The following is a 19,897-nucleotide window of genomic DNA, read 5'->3' as shown; positions in this document are numbered from 1 at the left end:
TGTCACATCACAGTTAGTGCCTGCCAACGCTACTGCACAGCAGTATCTCGCAAAGACGCACCCACTGTAGAGGGTCCATGAACAGCAGAGGACCCGAACTTTGGACAAACTTACACGTAAATGCAGAGGAAACGTGAGCGACTGCGTTTCACTGACAGCTCTAATACTGCCTCAGCCTAAGACCCCCTGCAAGCGACTTAACCTCGTGCTTATCCACCTGTACGGCATGCTCCTCATTCAACCAGTTGCACTAGCAAAGCTGAGGGCCTTGCCACATGGGACACAGCATGGGTTTCATTTAGATCACAGTTGGCCACGTCTGCACGAGACTGCGCAGTAGCTCGTTTCTCCCCGCAGTAGCGTCATGTGGCAGGAAACATGACGCAACGCTACTGCACAGAACTAATGAACTACGGCGCAGTCGGCACTACAAAAAAGCCATTTGGCAACACTACTGTGCAGTAACTCCAGTTACTGCGCAGTCATTTAGTACTTGTATGAACACGGCAGCGGCAGCGCAGTCAGTGTCCCATGCAGACGTGGTCAGTAAGACTTAGAACTTGTTCTGAGCAGTCCCACGGTAATGCTTACGACAGTCGGAGCAGACATGAAGCCAGCTGTGACTGACAAACAGCTATTTGCTGGGGCTGGACCTAACAAACAGCTGCCAGTGTGAGCCCCCACACCACACTGGAGTCAATAAGGACCACTCCTATTATCTCGGTCCCACAGTAGCTGAACACATGTTACTTAATATCATTTGGACATATTCCTCTTGTGAAAAGTACTAACTTTGCTACGCCACGATGGCACTTAGCATGTTTTACTGGTTGAATGTGTGGCCACTGGTGCCTTAAGTGCAGTTAAGGCATCCTAAGTGCAACACATGACAAGGCCTTGAGAACAACTTCACTGGCTCCTTCTGCATTATTCTAGATTTATACTGATGTGACCAAACAGAATCTAACTCAGCACTACTTCTAACCTCATTTCACCAGTTTTAAGGATAAACTACATGTCAGACAGTTGTTTGCAAAGCTCTGTGCTGTACCTGAATAGAAAAATGCAATTGTAAAATAATGTGGTGTGGAAATCTCACTTATGATTTCTTGAACAGTTGCTAAAATACTTGGCATTTTCTTCCTGTCAACTCTGATCTATTTGGAAATGTGCATCAATGCTTTCTACATTAATCAGGATTTGCTGCATGTAGTTAAACTTCACTCTCAGCAATTTCAGGGTGGAATATGCTTGTGATAACCCACCAATCCTCCTTGTTCTTTCCAAAAGCCAAGAAAAGATGAACCAAATTTGTGTCTGTTGCACAGCTGGAGCTCCAGTGGCTTGATAGAGCAACCCAAGAGAGTTCAGCCCAATTAAATCAACGGAGCCTTTATTTGGACTCTGCAACCATTCATTCTTGCTTACCTGGACACTTCAGCTCCCAGTGCAAGGTCAGATTCTGACTGGACTTAGAGCTCTCTAGCAAGTTCATCAGTCCTGGGCCACCTTACCCTCTACAGTCTGCATCATTGCTAACTGAGATGGTGCAGTTGCAAATAATATGACTCTGAAGCATTAACAGTGTTAAAAATGACCAAGGCAACCTGCAAGCTATGATGCTTCCCTGCTTACCTAGCAAGAAGAACTTAAGGCCTTGTTAGACCTTATGGTGTAAGTCAAACAAATGTTAACTGTTTTAGGTTGTTTGGCTTAGTGGAGCAGTCACTTATCGGTAGGGAGATAAACCTGCTCTGACTATCCTTCACCTGCACCACTGTGATTTGCCGCAAGAGGCTTGGAGAGCAGGGGCAGGACTAGGAGCAGGACCAGCCTGCTGCTCCCGCCGGGCAGAGAGTGGGTCCACCAACCTGCAAGGTGTGGGGAGACTGGAGAGACCTGGGGAGCAGCTTCCCTGGGGCTCTCTGGTCTCCTAAAACTGATGCAGCGGCTCAGCTAAAGCCCTGGCAGCCCTGCTCTCAGCACAGAGCTGCTGCAGCTCTACGGTACCAAGCTGCTTACCCGGGGCTCTCTGGTGTTGCCGAGCTGTGGCAGCTCTGCGCTGAGAGCAGGGCTGTCAGGGCTTAAGCACAATGCTGATGTGTCAGTGAAACCAGAGAGACCCTAGAGCTCACGTGCTCTGAGAGGCCCGATCCTTTTCTCTCCAGAGCTAAGGCTATGCCTGCCACCCCCACTGCCAGGCTGCATCATGGCTGATGGGCACTCAGGGGCTGCAGCGCTTTCTCTGCCCAACATCCCTGGTGGGGTGAGGCACCATGCTCAGCCACACTATACCACGACATCCCCATTCACCCTGAGTCAGGAGGGGCCGCTGCATTCTGGGATACTGGAGGACTTCAACTTGGGTGGAATGGCTGTGGGAAGTGGCCAAATGATAATGAAACAGGAACAAAATTAGGCAGATTGGAGATTATCTGGCCCTGCAGTGGTGTAACTAAACTGAATAATAAGTGCTTTAAACCACTTAAAAGGTGTTAACATGAAGCCAATCCAGGGGTCAAGAGCTCCAGAAGCCACCTGACTTTACTGTGTAACAAGGCCCTTAATCAAAAGTCCTTATATATGTTCACCACTGTTTTCTTGCATATCTTCTTGCTTTTCTTCTTAAAATCAGCTACTAGAAATTGGAGCATGTGTGCCTTTACTGAGAAAATAGGGCCAGCCACTAGGCAATCCTGTGTGCTAACTGTGCTGGCCCCTGCTCAGCACATGCAGGGTTATTTTCTCTTTCTTCCCATTTCACTTTGTTAAAGGGACACCCTCAAGCTGCTACCAAGGCAGACACTGCTGCTGCAAACACTGCTGCTGAAGGAGGAATGATCAATGGCCAGCAGCTAGGGGGTTAATAAAGCAGCCACAGGTGGTTGTTCCCCCTTTACTGCTTGTGTTTTCATGTATTCACTGGTTGGCTATGAAATTTGGTGGCAGCTGCAGTCCAGGTGCACAAGAGGGTGGCAGCTCCATTAACCCTGTTAGCACGTTCTATCAGGATCGAGTACAAGGCAGTTACGATCTTTCAGGCAGTGAAGAATCGGGTTTTTTTTCATTCCACCATCTGAAAACAAAGTGTGTATCTTAGTCAGGGGGGGAGGGTGTGTGTTATACAGGACAATATGGTGACATTTCCCCTTATAAGATAGCCAACAGTAAGTCTAAATTGTTATTAGTACCATGGAAATGAAGTACATGGTTTCCAGGGTGAAAAATACTTGTTGCAAATTTCTTATCCTTCAGCTACCACCTTAAAAAAGTTCTTTATTCAGTGCCTTGGGATTCAGACCTGTACATACAGCTGTGTCTACACAAAACATGCATTTGGCACAGAAAGGACACTTTAGCTAAGGTTGCAAAATCCATACCCCAAATCTGCAAACACCTTAAAATTACTATTTCTGAAAGCAGGTGTTACCGCAACATGCCAAATTGTTATTCAAGCTATCACTCCAAGCTGTGATGCCTTAATGGCCCCTAACCTACCCCTTCTCTCAGGATATGTCATTTTTCAGTTGAGTCAGGGTTTAAGTTGACCTTGAAAAAGAACGGTTATGTAATGGAGGTTCAATAAACCAATGAGAAAAAAAAAAAGTACAGTACCTTCTAACAATGACAGTGAAAATGGCTCATCACACTTAGTAACATTTAAATAAACCCAAAAGCCCAGGTGTATACAATATGGGGGGTGGGGATTAAGCTATATAGCCAGACACATAATATTACTAAGGCAGCTACTGAATGCATTGTATGTAGATGAAACCAGTTGCCACCCACCCTTTGAATCAGAGGGGAGATAAGGATTGTATTTTACTATTTTAAGCAGGATTTTTCTCTCATTTTAGGACTGTCAGAAGCCCCAATATCTTCCTCTAAGTCTATTTACAGTTAACATCTGTGTTACTCAGAAACCATATGGGGATTTTTTTACCGTGTGATTATTTTATACTGTCCTTAGCAAATTATTTCTCTTCTGCAGGTAAAGACACCAGCAGATGAGAAATAATTCATATGCAGTAAGGGAGGGATGCTGAAGAAGCACTGAATTAACAACAGTGCCACTGCAAGAGACGCAGTGTCCCACAGGCATACATAGTCAGATTCCTCCTCGTGCTGGTGCTTAGGACAGGAATCCATGCTGTTTCCATCAACCCTGCCCAGAAGCTTGCAGGGGTCCTTGCAGGTTTTGACCCCAAGATCTGCATTAATTTGGCCCCTCTCATCTGGCAGGGCTCTGCAGGGATTGCTCCTATTCTATGCTAAGCCTGCCCTCAAACCTGGACATGGCTAAGAAGCTGGACAGCAGTGGATCCAACTTGAGCTGGGTGTAGTGGTCCCTGCCTCAAAACTATTCCCCAGAATAACATTTAACACCTGTCCTGGGGTCCCATTATTAGCCTCGCCAGTGCAAAGGGCGCTGATGAATCTAGCCCACCAAGTTCTGTTGCATGGAGTAGAGGTATCACCATACCATATCGTCCTCCTCTCAAGCCTCCTCTTGGAGGAAGAAGGACTGTGCTGTACCCTGCCAGAGGAGAATGCCTTGCCAACTCCCACAGTTGATCAATTTATGCCATGGAGCGTGAGGCTTAGATTCCTTTTATAGTAACTGTTATACATACACCCCCTATTACTCACCCACTCTGCCACTCTGGAAATAAGAGCAATCCCAAATTTACAATAGCTGTGAGCAAGCACTGCCCACCTTCATACATTATCTGATTTGCAGGGGAGGGCGGGCTCCCCAACATCACCCACTTTACAGCTATTCCCATTGCCAAACTTTTCCTCTCTGTCCCCCCCATGCTGCACTCAGGCTGTTGCACTCCTGGCCAGGTTTGCAAAGGTATTCAGGCACCTGAAGTTGCCGCTAGACACACAGTGGAGGTTTCCGAAGCCCCTAGGCAGATCAAGCACATACCTAGTAACAGCCTTAAGAATCCCAACCCCCCTTGCAAACCTGGCCCTCAGCACCAGGCAGAATCCAGCCCATCATGCTCACTCAGTCCTTCCACAGGGGATGTCCACACAAGGGCAAACTTCATGTTGTCCTTGCAAGGGAAATGTGAGAGGCTTTGCAGGGGATGAATCATCCTAGATCACAAGCCTGTTGATGGCTCCTACTGACCCAAGGGAGAGCAAAGGTGGCAGCACTTCTGTACACATCTCCCTTCGCCTCCAAACATGGTTCTCTGTGTCTTCTTTGCGCAGGCCCTGTCAGAGCGAATCCTGACTCCCTGCTGTGCCCAAAGCTCCCTGCAGAAGTGAATGGGGGATTTGGGTGTGCAAGGAACGCAGGGGCTGAAATAACCAGCGAAGTTCTGCCTCTTTCCCATGATCAGCCAACAGAAACATCTGAAAGCTGAGCTAGTATCCCATGATAATGTTGCATCTTTGTTCCCTGTAAGCCAGTGTTCTTATCCTTACTAGGTCTCAGATAGGGATGGGACAGCATGCACAGACTCCTGGTCCTCACTTTTATGTGGGTCTTGAGTTGGTCAATCCATCTAACAAGACTTTTCTCTTAAAGCACTTTCCAATCCAAAGCTGCTAAAACACTCTGCAAAGGGGCTCAGCATCACATTTTACATATAGGCACACTGAGACAGGGGTCCCAGCAGGCCCATGCATATAATGCTACTTACACTGTAAGCACTGTTTTTATTCTATGCAGGACCAAACACTAAGGGTGCCTATACATGAGCAGCAAGGCTGCTCCAACGCTCTGTAATTACAGTACATCGGAGGAGGCTCAATTAATCAAGTAGTAATTACCATGTTCCAACACACTCCAGCATCTCATGTATTGGCATCCCCATGCTCTCAGAGCCGCTTTAATTAAAGCCTCCCCCCCCCCCCCCCCACACCCCCACACCCTCCTGGAGCATGTGCATCAATGCCCTAAGGCAGGGGAGGGCAATTATTTCGGGCAGCGGGCCGCTTACTGAGTTTTGGCAAGCCATCAAGGGCCACATGCCAGGCAGCAAGGGGCAGATATATATTAATTTTCTAATTTTTTTAGGGGCCCCGCGGGCCGGATAGAATGGCCTGGCGGGCTGCATCTGGCCCGCGGGCCACATTTTGCCCAGCCCTGCCCTAAGGACTCTGGGGCATGTCTGCCTCCTGGGTACTACATCAGTACAGATAAGAAACGGCAACAGGATAATTAAGAATTTCTGGCCATGCTGCAGCCCCAGCCCTGAGCCACCTTCCCACGTTGCCATGAAGCTGGTTGTGTTTTCCCATGATGCAGACAGAGTCTTGTCCTCGCACGTACACTGCAGTTAGAGCCTCCAGGGTCCGCAGAGGAGGTTGGGGTAGAAGCTGGCCGGAATTTGCACTCATCTGTAAGCTAAGTCAACAGGCAGTGAGCCCAACGTCACTACAGCAAAACGGCAAGAGCACGCACAGGCCAGGGTTTAACAAGTAAATCTACATAAAAGCTTTCTCTGGAAGTGATTACTTAACATAACCACCAGCTGTCTCCCCTTTTCTTGCTGAGGCAGCGTATCATCTCATCATTATTCATTGAAAAAACTTTGTTTTGTCTATAGGGTAAGCAAAGTTTCAGAGAAATAATTTTACCTGACAGACTGAGATGCCAAGTTTTTGGTTTATTTTTTTTCCCAAGCATGTTATTCATGTCCTTAAAGGAGAAGAGCACCAATTACCTTGGATGACGGTAGGGGTTAGACGGTAACGGTGACGGAAGGGGTTAGACAACACTTTTAAGGATCAGTCTGTGCACACAGAGCCTCCATTGTCTATCTGCAGTATCTACTGCCAGACTTTGTCAACCTCCCAATTCATCAGACTGGCATTGCTTCAGAAACCTGGACCTTTAGCAGTCAAATATTTACTACTGTACGAAAGCATTACACCAGTCACAAAGACAGCCTTGTAACTGGATAGGGTTATGCTGCTGCCCAACCCTGCTGGGAACTGCAGGGCTGTAAGTGCCGGCTAAGCCAGGCAGTGGTGGCCCATGTAGATGGGCTGCATGGAGAAGTCCATCCAAGGAACCTGAGGAAGGGCACTTGAAGGCTCGTCCAACAGCTCTCCCAACTATATAGCTGGGCCAATAAAATAAAGCACAAGAAATCATGTCTCTTATATATAGAGACACTCAGGAGCATTTATTTGAATCGGTGTTAAGTGGCCCAACCAAACATAGATGTTTAAAATCCATTAAACCCCCATATGAACACTCTTATTCAGAATTAAAAAATGGAATTAAGGTCACTTCAATTCTGAATAAGGATGACTACACATGTGTTTAGGGCCAGATCCAATACAGCAGCATGTCTCAACCCATGGGTCGCAACCCAAAAGTGGATCACAAGAATATATGACAGGGTCATGAACAAACTTTAAAAAAGGATTCTCCTTCAACAAAGAAAATCATGGGAAACCGTGGCTTTTCCCTGGCAGAGTTTCCCTGCCCCACACACCCACCCCCCGCCCCACACACTGGGGGGCTGGAGCCTGCGGGTAGTGGGTCGGGCTTGAGGGGCACTGGGTCGGGACTGACCACTGAGGTTTACAAATGGGTCCTGGGAGAAAAAAGGTTGAGAAGCACTGCAATAAAGGATTAAATGCTACACCACCTTACTGTCATGCATCTGTCTCCCAGAGTGGAATCCAGAACCCCAAGTTGGTCCTCCGGCTCCCTAACCAATGCCAAGAGAGGTTTAGGTGCTTCAGAAGGACAATGAAGAAAAAAAAGTCTATTTAGAGTTAGCCAAAAGGGAAGACTAAGCAAAGGAGTGTCCAAACTTCAGCCCCTCTCCAGCCTGGCCACCTGAATCAGAGTTGCAAGTAGACGCTTCCATCCACTGAGGAGCAAGACTTTTTTGTGATCTCTTTACTGGACCAGCTGCATAGTTGGGAGAGCTGCTGAAGAAGCTTTTGGGCATCAGGTGTGCTTCCTCAGGTCTGAAGGGATCTAAAGACCTGAGGAAGGGCACCTGATGTTCAAAAGCTTGTCCAACTACTCTCCCAAGTATACAGAAACCTTACCTCTCAGGCCTGCCCTAGCTACAATACTGCAATCCTACTCCATGCACGCAGGAATCAAACCCTAGGACCACTCTTGAGGGCTGGAGCTGAACAGTGGTGTTTGAAAGAATGGAGCAAAGATCATCCAGTGCCACTATCACCCCCCTTTATAGTTAGACTAAAGCATTCACCCAGGAAACGGGAGACTTGGGTTTAATGTTCTCTTCAGCCTGAGTAGGTACAAACCCCGTCTCCCGTCTCCCAGGAGAATACCCTCGCCCTTCATGATACGACAAGGGGCACTGTCCAGCCACTGTGAACTCGAGAGTGATGGAGTTACGGTGTCTGAGAGAGACAGCATGCGCGCAGGAATGTAGCTCCGTAAGCTAGTGGTTAGTGTACTCATCAGGGAGCAGGTGTAATGCTGGGTCACAGTCTTTGCTCCTTGTATTATTTCTTACTTTTATCCAATTATTTTTTGTAACAAAAACCCTAGACTCCCCACGCCCTGATCTGTTGAGTGCCCAAACTAACCAATGACAGAGCTGTGCTCCCTCTTGTTCTTTGTCTTCCCAGTCTCATATGGCTTGCTTTCCTTTCTGCCCAGTGACAAGAGGGGAGTCAAGCATCCTACCCAGGCAAACCCACACACTGATGGTTAGGGCACTCGACTGGTAGATGGCAGATCTGGAGTCGAGTCCCCTCAAACCGAGGGAGGCTCAGAACTCAGGTCTCCCATGCCCTGGGCACTGCCCTCCTGGCAGCTATCACACACCACTGCCAATGCTTTTAAAAAGAAAGCAGGCCATATGGTACTTTGTCAGGGACCCTGAGCATACACGCTGGATCAGGCCTCCCAGGGCACTTGGATGCTGCTCTGCCTGGTCCCTAGATCTGATCTGGCTTAGGCAAGAGTTGGTGCCTAGTAGCTTCGGTCTGCATGTGGGCACAAACAGAACAGCTGGTGCCTGGAGAATTTTTAAGTCCGACTGGGAGGAACAAAGTAATTTCAAACACTTCCAGGATAAGGCAGGAGCTAAACAATGATGGTTTGGGTCACAATTTTGGGTGTGGATGTCTAATGTTTACCTCAGTCTGTTTTAGTGCCCAAGCCCTTTTCTGGGTTTAACTCTTAATACCGTTAAACTAATCTGCTTTAAAAGTTCATTCAGATTCACTTTCCCCAAGTGCTCCTGTGTAGACAACCTCATGGGAGATGAGCTAAGACAGAGAACTCCTAAAGAGAGTTGTTAAGGACTGGGAGATAAAGGTTTAGTCCGAGCAATGGTTTAACCTGAACTGCCGGTCAAACGGGACTGCAAAGCACCTCTTGTTTTTAGCATGGAGGTGGATTTTAGACTGATATTTTCTACAGGACTTATGAGGAGTTTTCAGTGTGAATAAAGCCTGCTGGGAACTGGGATGGAGCTTGGATCCATCTGAATTACTCTAAGCTCTTTGAGGTCCTTCCGTTGTGCATGTCCATGTGCAAACCAGGGGCCCTGTATGTTATTGAAATGCGCTGAATAATGTTATCAAGGATACACAGCAGAGTCCTTCTACCCTGTGTTCTGACAAGCTCACAACTTCCTGAGAAAGTTATTCCTTGGATTAAAGTCTTTGGAGGTTTTTGAAAGAGCAGTATTCTCCTCCCCGCGCATTTCCAAATTCTGAGAACATTTTAACCACCATCTTGTTGCTTGCTTGCTTTTGAGGGGAAGGTTTTGGAAGGGTGTTTATGTTACAGAAAAAATGGCTGATGCTTGAAATTTGGCAGAAGCAGAATCTGTGTTAAGAAATATAAAAGCCTTTCCTAAATTTGGGGGGGGAGGGGGAGGGAAAGCAGGGGGCAAAATAATTAACTAGTTGATAAGAAATTGGAAGTATCCCTGGTGGGAACTACCTGAAGTACTATGGCTAGCTGAGCATATGGTATGTGTTTCAAAACACTGTTAAGAAACACATCTGCCTGAGCACTGTTCTATTCAGGTGTTTTTGGTTTCGGTTTTTGTTTTTTTTTTGGGGGGGGGGGGGGGGGTGTTAATTTTTTGCTCTTCTGTCTGTTTGCTGCTGAACTCAGTGGGCCTGAATCTCCACATCTGCAGTGGTTTTATGCAGATTTAAGTTCATAGCCTGGCACACAGTTACTCCAGATTTACATTACTGAGCAAGAGGAACATCAGGCAGCTTTTCCCTCCATAGCAGCATTTTAAAAAGAGAAAGAATGTTTTTGTTTCAATTGAAATAGAGCCTCAAATTGGTGATTCTTTGGAGTCTAACATTTCTTTTCACACCACCTACCCCCTACGAGAACCTGTCTAACAGCAGTTCGTCTTTCAACACGTTCACACCTGCCCAATTACCATACATGGAAGAATGTTTCACTATTCTACACAAGCTGCTGAGTGAATTTCATTTACCTGCTTGCTTTAAAGGCAGAAGCAATTTGAAGGATATGAAACTTCCACACCCTGCTTTTTATCAAGGGTTTCTTTCATTTAGTATTCAAGTGAGTTTATCACCCCATGTGAGCATGTGCTTCAGGGCTGCGGTGTGCAACAGGGATTGGTTATAGCCTTAACCAGGGAGCCTGAACTCAAGCTGAAGCAGTTCATGCTGTTGGCTCTAGAGAGCCTTGGCTCAAGCCCCAGTGTAGCAGACAAGATACACTAGGCCCTGCAGAGATGTGAAAGGAAAAAAAAAGGAGACAGGAAACACGAAGCCAGATCCTTTATCGAACTCTCACCAATTGCAGCGGTAGAGGACTGGATCTGTGCAGTTCATCCACCCACTCCAAGTGGCTGGCTACATTAAAAAGAAAGAAAGAAGTGACTCCTGGCCTGCCATCCTCTAACCTACTCCGCAATGGCAAGAGGACTCCAGTGGCAAAAAACCCTGCATTCTTGAGAATCCAACAGTTCTAGATGGTGCGAGGTATCCCAGGCCAGATCCAGAGTGTTATGAAGCCTGCAAGCATCTTCCCAGTAACTCCCCTGGGCTCTGGAGACAGCCTTGGTGCCTAACTAAATGGTGAGCATCTGTCTTCCCTTACCCCAGTTTGGTATGTAGCAGTTCACACCTCCCATTAGTACAGAAGTCGGCAATGTATGGCCTGAAGACCAGATCCAGCCCATGGGACTTTTGGATCTAGCTTTCAAATGTGGGGCTTCGGCAGTATTTGTGAGCCGGAGGTGCCTTCTGTGGGGTGCTTTCCCCATGCTGCAGCAGGGATGAGCATCAATTGCCGAAGCGAAGACAAGCAGCAACGGCAACAGGGTCCTGGCAGCTGCCCAGCCACTGCTGACCCAGGGTGGGTCATTTTAGACCCACAGCCGGAAAAGGTGCCTACTCCTGCTGAAAAACAACTGAATCCCTGCATGACCTAAAACAGAGCAGCCTAGCTTCTGATGTGAAACCTGATTTTTGACAGAGCAAAGTACAGCAAGTCTGTAACTCTGGCCAGCATTCTGCACTGTGTGCCATCATGTATCATTAGCAAAGCAATTACACAAGCAGGCAATCCTCATGCCTCAAACACACACACGTGTGCACACACGCGTGAGGGGCCTGCATTGAGAGCAGGACTTTCCCCCCATCCCACCCCACCCCAGCTAATCCCTGCCCCAGGCAGCAGAAGCAGTACCCAGCCCACCCCCACCTCTAGCTGCTGGTCAGAAGAGCTGGACTGGGCACATGTGCATGGGATGGTTCCTGTTCCAGTCCACCCACCCTGCTCCTGCACAGCAGCAGCACTGTCTGCCTGACTGCGTGGCACATCATGCCGCTCCACCTCCCTGCTGCGCTGCGCCCCATGCCCTTGCCTGCCTCTGCTTCTAGCAGCACCACTGGCTTAGGAGGGGCTGCCAAAATATAAGTTCACCCAAAGCACCATGTTCCCTAAGGCCAGCTCTGCTACTCATGATATAGCGCTGAACACAAATGCCTAAGGGGATTTTTGTCCTCATTTGAAGCAGCCTTGTAGATCCCGGTTCAGCATGTTATTTAGCCTGTGAGTGGACCGACTGACTTTATAAGGGCAACTCACTGTTTAAATTTAAGTTCACGCTTGCTGAAACAGGGCCACGGGCCTTTGTCAGGTAGAACTTACCAGACTAGCTGAGCCGAGCCATTTTTCACTTCTCATATTGTAATTTCAAGGGCCTGCTCTGCCCCCGCCATTCAAGTCAATGGGAAATTTTGCCATGGATTCCAATAGAAACAAAAATGCCCATTTTGAAAGAATGCTGCTCGGGTTACTAGTGTGAAGAAATGTAAAGACAGACTTAATGTCACTTACCGGCTCTCCCATCCTTTTCTTTTTAAGAAAAGATTTGCCTGCTTGAGCTGGAAAAATACAGTGATTGAGCATGTATGATTCATCCCAGCCTGCACAGAAAAAAATTCAGAGTGGCTGGCTGGCTGCAAACTCAACTGGTAGCATGGCATCATTTGTAAAATGTGTGATTTTCAGGCAGCAGAAGCACAGAAGCCCAAAGCCAGAAAGCATCTAACAGGTAAAGACCATACATATATGCCCAAGAATTCCATATAGGCCACCAGCTTTCTACAGTATACAAGCACGCTCTCCTTGTAATGGCTGGGGTATGACATCCAACAGCTCTAAAGGAAATCTCAGAAAAACAGAGCATTTAGAAGAACATGTAATAAGTTTGCACTTGAGGTCCAAACTGCGAGGTCAAAGGGACTGCTGACGTAAGTAAAGGATGCACAAGGACACTGTACATACAGCACTGGATTCAAGGATCTCAGTATGTTTCAGAGGCAACAAATAATTGAGTTTCACAAGCTATAACTGGGCAAGTTAAGCCATCAAAAACTTAAGGTCACAGAGAGAGTCAGTGGCAGAGGCAGGAATATAAACAGGAGTGCTAGTTCCCAGATCCCTGCTCTTGACATTAGATTCCACTGCCTATAAAACTCACCTTAAATAGAAAAGTCATACCATGATCCACTCAAATGCATGATATAAGAGGTAGTGCAGCCTGCCAGATCCTCAAGGGTTGGCAGAAAGACTCTGGAAAAACTGGGGTTATTTCATCTGGAGAACGGAAGACAGAGCAGAGTGATCACTGTTTTTTGATCCACAAAAGACAGAACAAGTAAGGGGCTTAAACTGCAACAACAGAGATTTATGTCAGACACCAGGAAGAATCTTCCATGTATAGTGCTAGCTAAGCACTGGGAGAGATAATGGCTGTCGAATCTGTCACTGGAAGGTTTTAAGTGAAAGTCTGACCAACATTTTTCTCAGATGGTTTAGACAGGATGACTGCCTTGAGCATGGGGATGGAGTAGAAAACTTCAAGGTCCACCTCAGCCCTACGTTTCTATGATCATATACAGATGCAAAAGACATGCATGGATTCTGGGATTTGCTCCTCCATCTCGGGAGCAGTTGTATAATTTAATCCAAGGTAGGGGGTAGGGGGGAGAGGGGGGTTACAGTTTCTTCTTGTGTCCCCAACTGCTAAGGATGTCACCTTAGTCTAGCTCCATCTGGAGAGATTAATCTTATGCCAAAGCACCTCTTGCTTTTAGCCCTGGAGTTCCCAACAATTCCTGTGTGTCATTCAAGGTGCACCCCACCTCACAAAAGGAAACTGCCTAATGCAGCGAGCTTCGCTTGAGCTGGAAGATGGCACAGAAGCATGACCCCATGACAGGTGTGGTTTCTTTCATGCAGATACACTATAGCACTTGCCCCTGCTTGACAACTGCCAGAAGATAAGGCCTCCCCAGGATGAAGAAACCATTTACCACCCACCCAAATGCAGGACAGAGAACTCAAGTCTACTACAGAGCATCCTCTGAAGAGGTCAGGGATATTTCATGTCACAGCAGGGTTAAGCCTAGTCGTGGACATTTGTCTTCTCAGGTGAAAGCCAGAGTCTTTAGCAAGCTCCATGGATAGACTGGAAGGGCAAGGGGAGGCATTTTCATGAGCTCTGAATTCCTTCTCTGTACTTCCCTTTCAGGAAATCAAGTTAATACTTATCATCTCCTCCACCTATTTGCACTAACTTTGGGATCAGCTAGCCAAGTACATGCCTACTTAAGGATTCTCACTCCTTAGAGTGAAGTATACCAGCCCAATGCTCTGGTATAATACATAATCATTAGGAGAGGTGTATACTAAAGATCAGGGTTAGTATTAAGCTTACCAGAAACAAAAGCAGGACAACTAGAGGTACCTCCGCAGCCTAGCAACAGCATCTCGGGATTCGCCTCACCTTTTCTGTTTTAAAGCTATGCCCAACATCTGCTTATCAGAGAAGAATTCATTGCAGTGTGTCTGAATAACGCAACTGGCTGATTTCCACCTCCTCAACTGAGAGAAGCAGCTGTTTTTTTGTTTTTTTAAGGTGGTAAGGTGGTGGGTTTTCCTTGGTGGCACATACATATTCTTCACTGGGGCTATTAGCAAAAAGGAACTATTTTTAGAGTAAATACAAAGACATCCTAAGTTGAACTGGCAATATCTAAGTACGAAACATCAGGAGAGAGAAATGGGCAAATCTCTCTCATTGCAGCTAACTCCTAATGCCCAGTAGGCAGCAGACCGAGCAGATCTATAAGGTATTTTCCATCCCTTTGCTACTTTGCCAGTGCAGCTTGGACAGCTCAACCCGAGCTTCTGCTTCCTGTTGTCCTGCAAAACAACGTGCCAGTGAACAAGAAAAACGAGGGGAAAAACAAAAGCAAGAAGCGACCCCCAAAGATTTCTCTGTACTCCATCCTTCAAGGCAGATCCAGGCAAGGCAGTCCTTACAACAGGCAAAACTGCCTGTTCTACCAAGACAGCATTTGTTTCAAGCTGCTAGATTGTGCCACTTGAAATTACTGCCTGGGTATGAAATCTCAACACCAGTGGGGCTTGTTCCAGCTTCTCCACTATGCTATGCCCTGGTCAACACCTCCTTTTCTTTTGATTCCCTTCTTAAAATGCATTCAAACTTCCTAATGGAGTCAGAGAAAGCTTGTAGCTTACAAGAAATGTAGGCCTGATCCCCCAGTGGTTCTATCTATTGTACTTTCCAACAATCCCTTCTTAAGGCAAAAATGCCCAGCTGAGATACATTGAACAGTAGCATCTGTAACAACTGAGCGGATGTACAAACAGGGCACAGAGTTGTGCTGAGAACTCCATAACAGGGAAAAGAGGGGTTAATCTTAACGGTACTGCCACACATCTGCATCCTATGTTGTAAGGATGGCTCAGGATTATGTTAAAGCTGATCTGGCCCCCACTGAAACCCATGGCCAAACTGTTAATAATTTCAGTGACACCAGGATTATTTAGGACAGGGATGGACAAAATGCTATATACAGCATGCAGCAGATCAGGGAGGGGATAGGGCGTACAGTGGCAGATAGGACAGGAAGCAGAAAGCAGAGCAGCAGATTGGACAGGGAGCCCAGGGAAGGAAGCAGAACACAGCAACAGCAATAGATCGGACAGTGAGCAGAAAACAGAGCAACAGATTGAGCAAGGACAGGGGATCAGAGTGACATCCAGAGAAGGTGTAGGGCTAATCTGTGACCTGCCTGCCAACAAAGTGAGCCCCCACTGATTTAGAGAACATTATACTGTACGCCCAAAGGCTTTCTCTCCCACTGTGCATTAGTCTGGCTCCATTAATGCACAATAAAAATAAGTAATTTTGAAACCAAATGCAGCAAGCATTTTATGCTCAGATATTCCCAGCCCTCTGCGACAGGCTGAGCTACTGGGTCACATGCATCAAATTGCGGTTCTCACTCACTGGCCATAGAGCAGACTGATCTGCTAGTCTAACTGCTAAAGGAGATATGCGTATCTGATACTTACTTTCTCAAGACTGCAATTTCGTTCTCTATGCTGCTTTCCTTCCCCTTCAGTGCTTTCTTGGGAATGCACTTGACTGCGAATAGTTTTCCACTTGCTCTCTCTTCAGCCAAAACGACTTCAGAAAATGCACCCCTAAAGGAAAAGGAAAAGATCAGTTTCAAATCATCTCCTCTCTGCGATCCGAAGCACGCGCATACAGGCTACAAAGGCTGCTATTGCAACTTCTCATTATTAACAGCAATGTTCCATGTGTAGAGCATCTTTCATTTGCTTTACAAACATACTCCTGTTGGCGCTCAGGCTAAATATTCTTGACAGCCACGTTTACTGAACAACAGGAAAGTTTTAAAAGTAAGCCAGGGTCCAAAAAAGGAATGAAGGCATCTCTTGGAAACCAAGAAATGCTACTTGTGCCATCGCCAACGGTTTACTGTGAGACTTGGAGAACGCACTTAGCATCTTCTGCCCCAGACGCCTACCTGCAGTGATTCCTTCACTCGCTGCAGCGTTAGAAGGTTTAATTCATAAAAGTCTGTAAAGCCTGCACTTATGTTTATCCAAGATACTCGCACTTTAATGATTGCTTGCGTTTTAGTTCTCCAGCAGTCTAGGGTTTCCCATCGCCTTTTGTTCTATTCTGACTCAGCAAAGACAGCAGCTATTGAACTACTTTGCACAACATAAAATTAACACCAAAGAGCTACTCAACACAGCTCACAAAGACACTCTCATGGACCCAGAGGGACAACCCTCCATCTTCAGCACCCCCTGTGCAAAAATAAAGTCTATTTCCTACCTATGGGGACTTTTCACCATCTTCTACCATCTACACTTTTCCCAGAGCCTGACAAAGGGGCTTTGATCCCAAAAGCTTGCAGAAAAGGACTATTTTCTTGCCATTTTCCAGTTGGTCTACTAAAAGGTATCGTTTTGGAACCAAGAGGTCTAGTTTTTTGTACACCCATGGAACAAACTTCTAGAAGAGACTTTGCTGAAGGCAGGATTACAGAGTCGGTTGAGGCATTCCCATGAATAGTAAGAATATTCAGGGCTGCAGACAGGATAAAACATACGAAGAGCATGTGATCCACGGCACAAGTCCTCACTCAGCAGCCAAGAGTAAGAAGAAGCCGCCGCTTTGACATTTTATGCCAAATTTATGTATTATGAACTTCTCTGTATTACTTGGTTTCAGCCACTGCTGAATAAGATGCTGGATGGCCTACTGGCCTGATTCAGATTGGCAAATCCCAATGCTCCTATTAATCGAAAAACCACTTTCCGCAGTACCTGTGCTCCCCTGTGTATCTCACATCCAAGTGCTTCTCTCTCAAGACCACAGCCCAAGGTCAACTAATAGCTGCAAGGTCATTTATTATTAATATAAAATAAAAATAAATCCCCAGAACTAGGGCACATTTCCCTTTGAATTTTCCCCTCAATCAATCAATATATTATTTGGCGTGGCATTTCAGAAAAAACCACGCCACTCACAGCCTAAACAAGCTGCAACTAAGCTCCAGTAAGCTCTTAAAATGTTAATATTTGATCACAACCTCATTAAACTCTGAATGTTCTCTGACTTTCATCTCCCATCACTGCTGGTTATCTGGTGTTTATGGGTAAACAGAAGCTTTTTCCCTTTTACCGCCAGGCTCTTCTTTCCTCAATCATACAGTTTTTATGGCACAGTTGAGTATAGGTGACCTCACAGTTGCTCCCTGGATGTGAAATAACTGAATGAATCATTAAGCGAGTCAATAAATGAATCAGGCTGGAGAAGGAGGATGCTGATTAGGAAACAGAAAACTTCCGTTTACAGGGAAATACTTTTGTAGTTAGCGGTGATAAGGAAATGATGACAGGAAGCTGGAAATAGATTAATGGGATTGATGCAAAATATTACGCGTGTGTGTGTGTGTGTGTGTGTGTGTGTGTGTGTGTGTGTGTGTGTGTGTGTGTGTGTGTGTGTGAACAGTTCAAATTTTAGCCTCACTAATTTCTACTTAATGCTTTGTGTTTAGATCACAAGTTTCAGAGCGCTATGGGACCAAGGTACTTCATCCAGGAGTTCACCTAGCCTGTGCCACATAGACTCAGCCAGAACAAAAGAACCAAGCAGATCAAGTTTGTTTAAAAGACTTATTCTGCAACTTTCTCCTGCTGAATAGCCCTAGTTATTTGAGTCATGAAATTCTTTCACGCCAGTCCTTGTCCTTGCAAATACTTAGGGAATAATCACTTTGAACCTTCAAGTATCATTAACTTCAAAGAGAAGGGTGCTGAGGAACTCACAAGAGGGCTCCCAGGCATCCTTTCAAGAACCACTTAAGCCACACCTTGCCTGAAGGGTGTTCGTGCCCAAAAGCTTGCAAAGAACAATTTTTCCAACTATTTAGTTGGTCTAATAAAAGATATCCCATCTACCCAAAGAACCTTGTCTGCCAACATCCTTAGACTAACACGGCTATAATCAACACCATGTCTGCATCGGTAAGCTTTTGTCACACTATCTACACTGCAGGTGCTTGGCTGTGTACTGTACCAGTCCCTTGCCTCTTGCTTGCCTGCTCTGCACAGCAGCTTGAATGTTTGTACAACTCCTTTCATTTGTTGTACAGAGCCGGGTATGTTTACAATACTATAAAAATCCAGAAAGCTTCTGTTTATAACGTAAGTTCATTGCCATCTGAAGACCGTGATACAAAAATCTCTTTTCAGTAAACTCTGCTAAATGCCTGGGTTACTGCCCTTCTCCTCTGCTTGCTGGAAAGCCATGGGAAGGAGAAGCTGTATCCAGCCTACAGATTTGAATTGATAGCCCCCTGAATGTTTTCGAGGACTTATAGTTCCCCTCATTAAGATTAATATCATATTTCTTTAATGGCTGTTCTCATTAGGATCACAAAATGGGAAGATACTCTATTAAAGTGTTTATCTGAATGTCAACCCTCGGTGCTTAGTGCACTCCTCATGTTCCCAACGTTGTACAAACACTTGGCGAGATTCATGTCTCCTCTGGCAGTGGAAAGTGCCCTCCGATAGCATTGAGCACTGCTCCCTGCAATCCCCCAGCCCCTGAGGACACACGCAGTGTGTGACACTGGTCTGGGAAGGAATGATACATATTATCTAAAAAATAAAAAATTGTGTGCGTGTGTATGTACACACACACATACACACACTTTATTTTTTCTTTAATGGAAAATTTTTCATGTCCCAAGGCAAATCAGCCAAGTCAATTCCAAATCCATGTGAATCATTCAAGAAGCATAAGTAGCCCTGCTACCGGCAAGCATCCTTCACCCCTACTTGGGGCTTCAGATTCTCTTTTGGCCGGCATCCTACGTGCAGGCCCAAGCCCGGAGGCTTGGGTTTTGGATGCCCCTGAGTTTCGCTTGCCCTCAGCCATATTGCTGCGAGCACAAACTAGGAAGCAGTCTCCCATTTCCATAAAGTCGGCGTGTAGCTGAGATCCTCCCACTGCAAGTCGAAGTGGGAAGCTAATTAGGAGGCTCTCATAGGAAGTCCTGTCCGCAAGCAGACAAGGGTGCAACCATCCAGCAAATATTACCAAAGGGATTAACGAGGAATTAAAAGAGGGAGAGGCTGCCATAGTAGAAAGGGGATGCAGGGAAGACCCAAGAAGTTGAGAGCGATTGAGGGGGGAAGCAAAAACAACTAAATAAATGAAAGAAAGAAACATCCTGGATCAAATTCATTCCTGGTATAGCTTCACCCCACCCTCCTCCCTGTCTCCCTGCCATGGGGCTGGTATGGAGGCCAGGAATTTCAGAGCAAGGCAAAATGGCCCCGGGCCTTGGGTTCCCTGGGCATTGCATGCTGCACTTCACTGCAGAGCAGACTGTGAAAGCTGGAGGAGGGAAGAGCCCAGAGATCCTGGCTGCTGCTGCAGCTGAAGCAATGGGGAAATAGTGGCTGGGTGGGAGGATGGGGGGAGGGGGCAAGCCACAAATTAACCCCTTGTGAGCCACATGTAGCCCGGGGGCTGCCAGTTGGACAGCCCTGCACTAGACC

The 19,897-nt window shown here is 46.4% G+C and overlaps 1 protein-coding gene across 1 annotated transcript in view; it reads right to left on the bottom strand.

The window, feature by feature from the left end:
- The window catches only part of CAMK1D (calcium/calmodulin dependent protein kinase ID), a 319,245-nt gene that overhangs the window by 167,440 nt on the left and 131,908 nt on the right, over window positions 1-19,897 (bottom strand). Inside the window, exon 2 of the mRNA XM_059725786.1 lies at window positions 15,860-15,991. Within this exon, the coding sequence (XP_059581769.1) occupies window positions 15,860-15,991 (132 nt within the window). The remainder of the gene's footprint in view (window positions 1-15,859; window positions 15,992-19,897) is intronic.

This window comes from Alligator mississippiensis, chromosome 4 (assembly GCF_030867095.1).
Source record: "Alligator mississippiensis isolate rAllMis1 chromosome 4, rAllMis1, whole genome shotgun sequence".
NCBI classification, from domain to species: Eukaryota; Metazoa; Chordata; order Crocodylia; family Alligatoridae; genus Alligator; species Alligator mississippiensis.
Note: the sequence above shows the minus strand (reverse complement) of the source record. Positions and strands in the feature narration are given on the sequence as shown.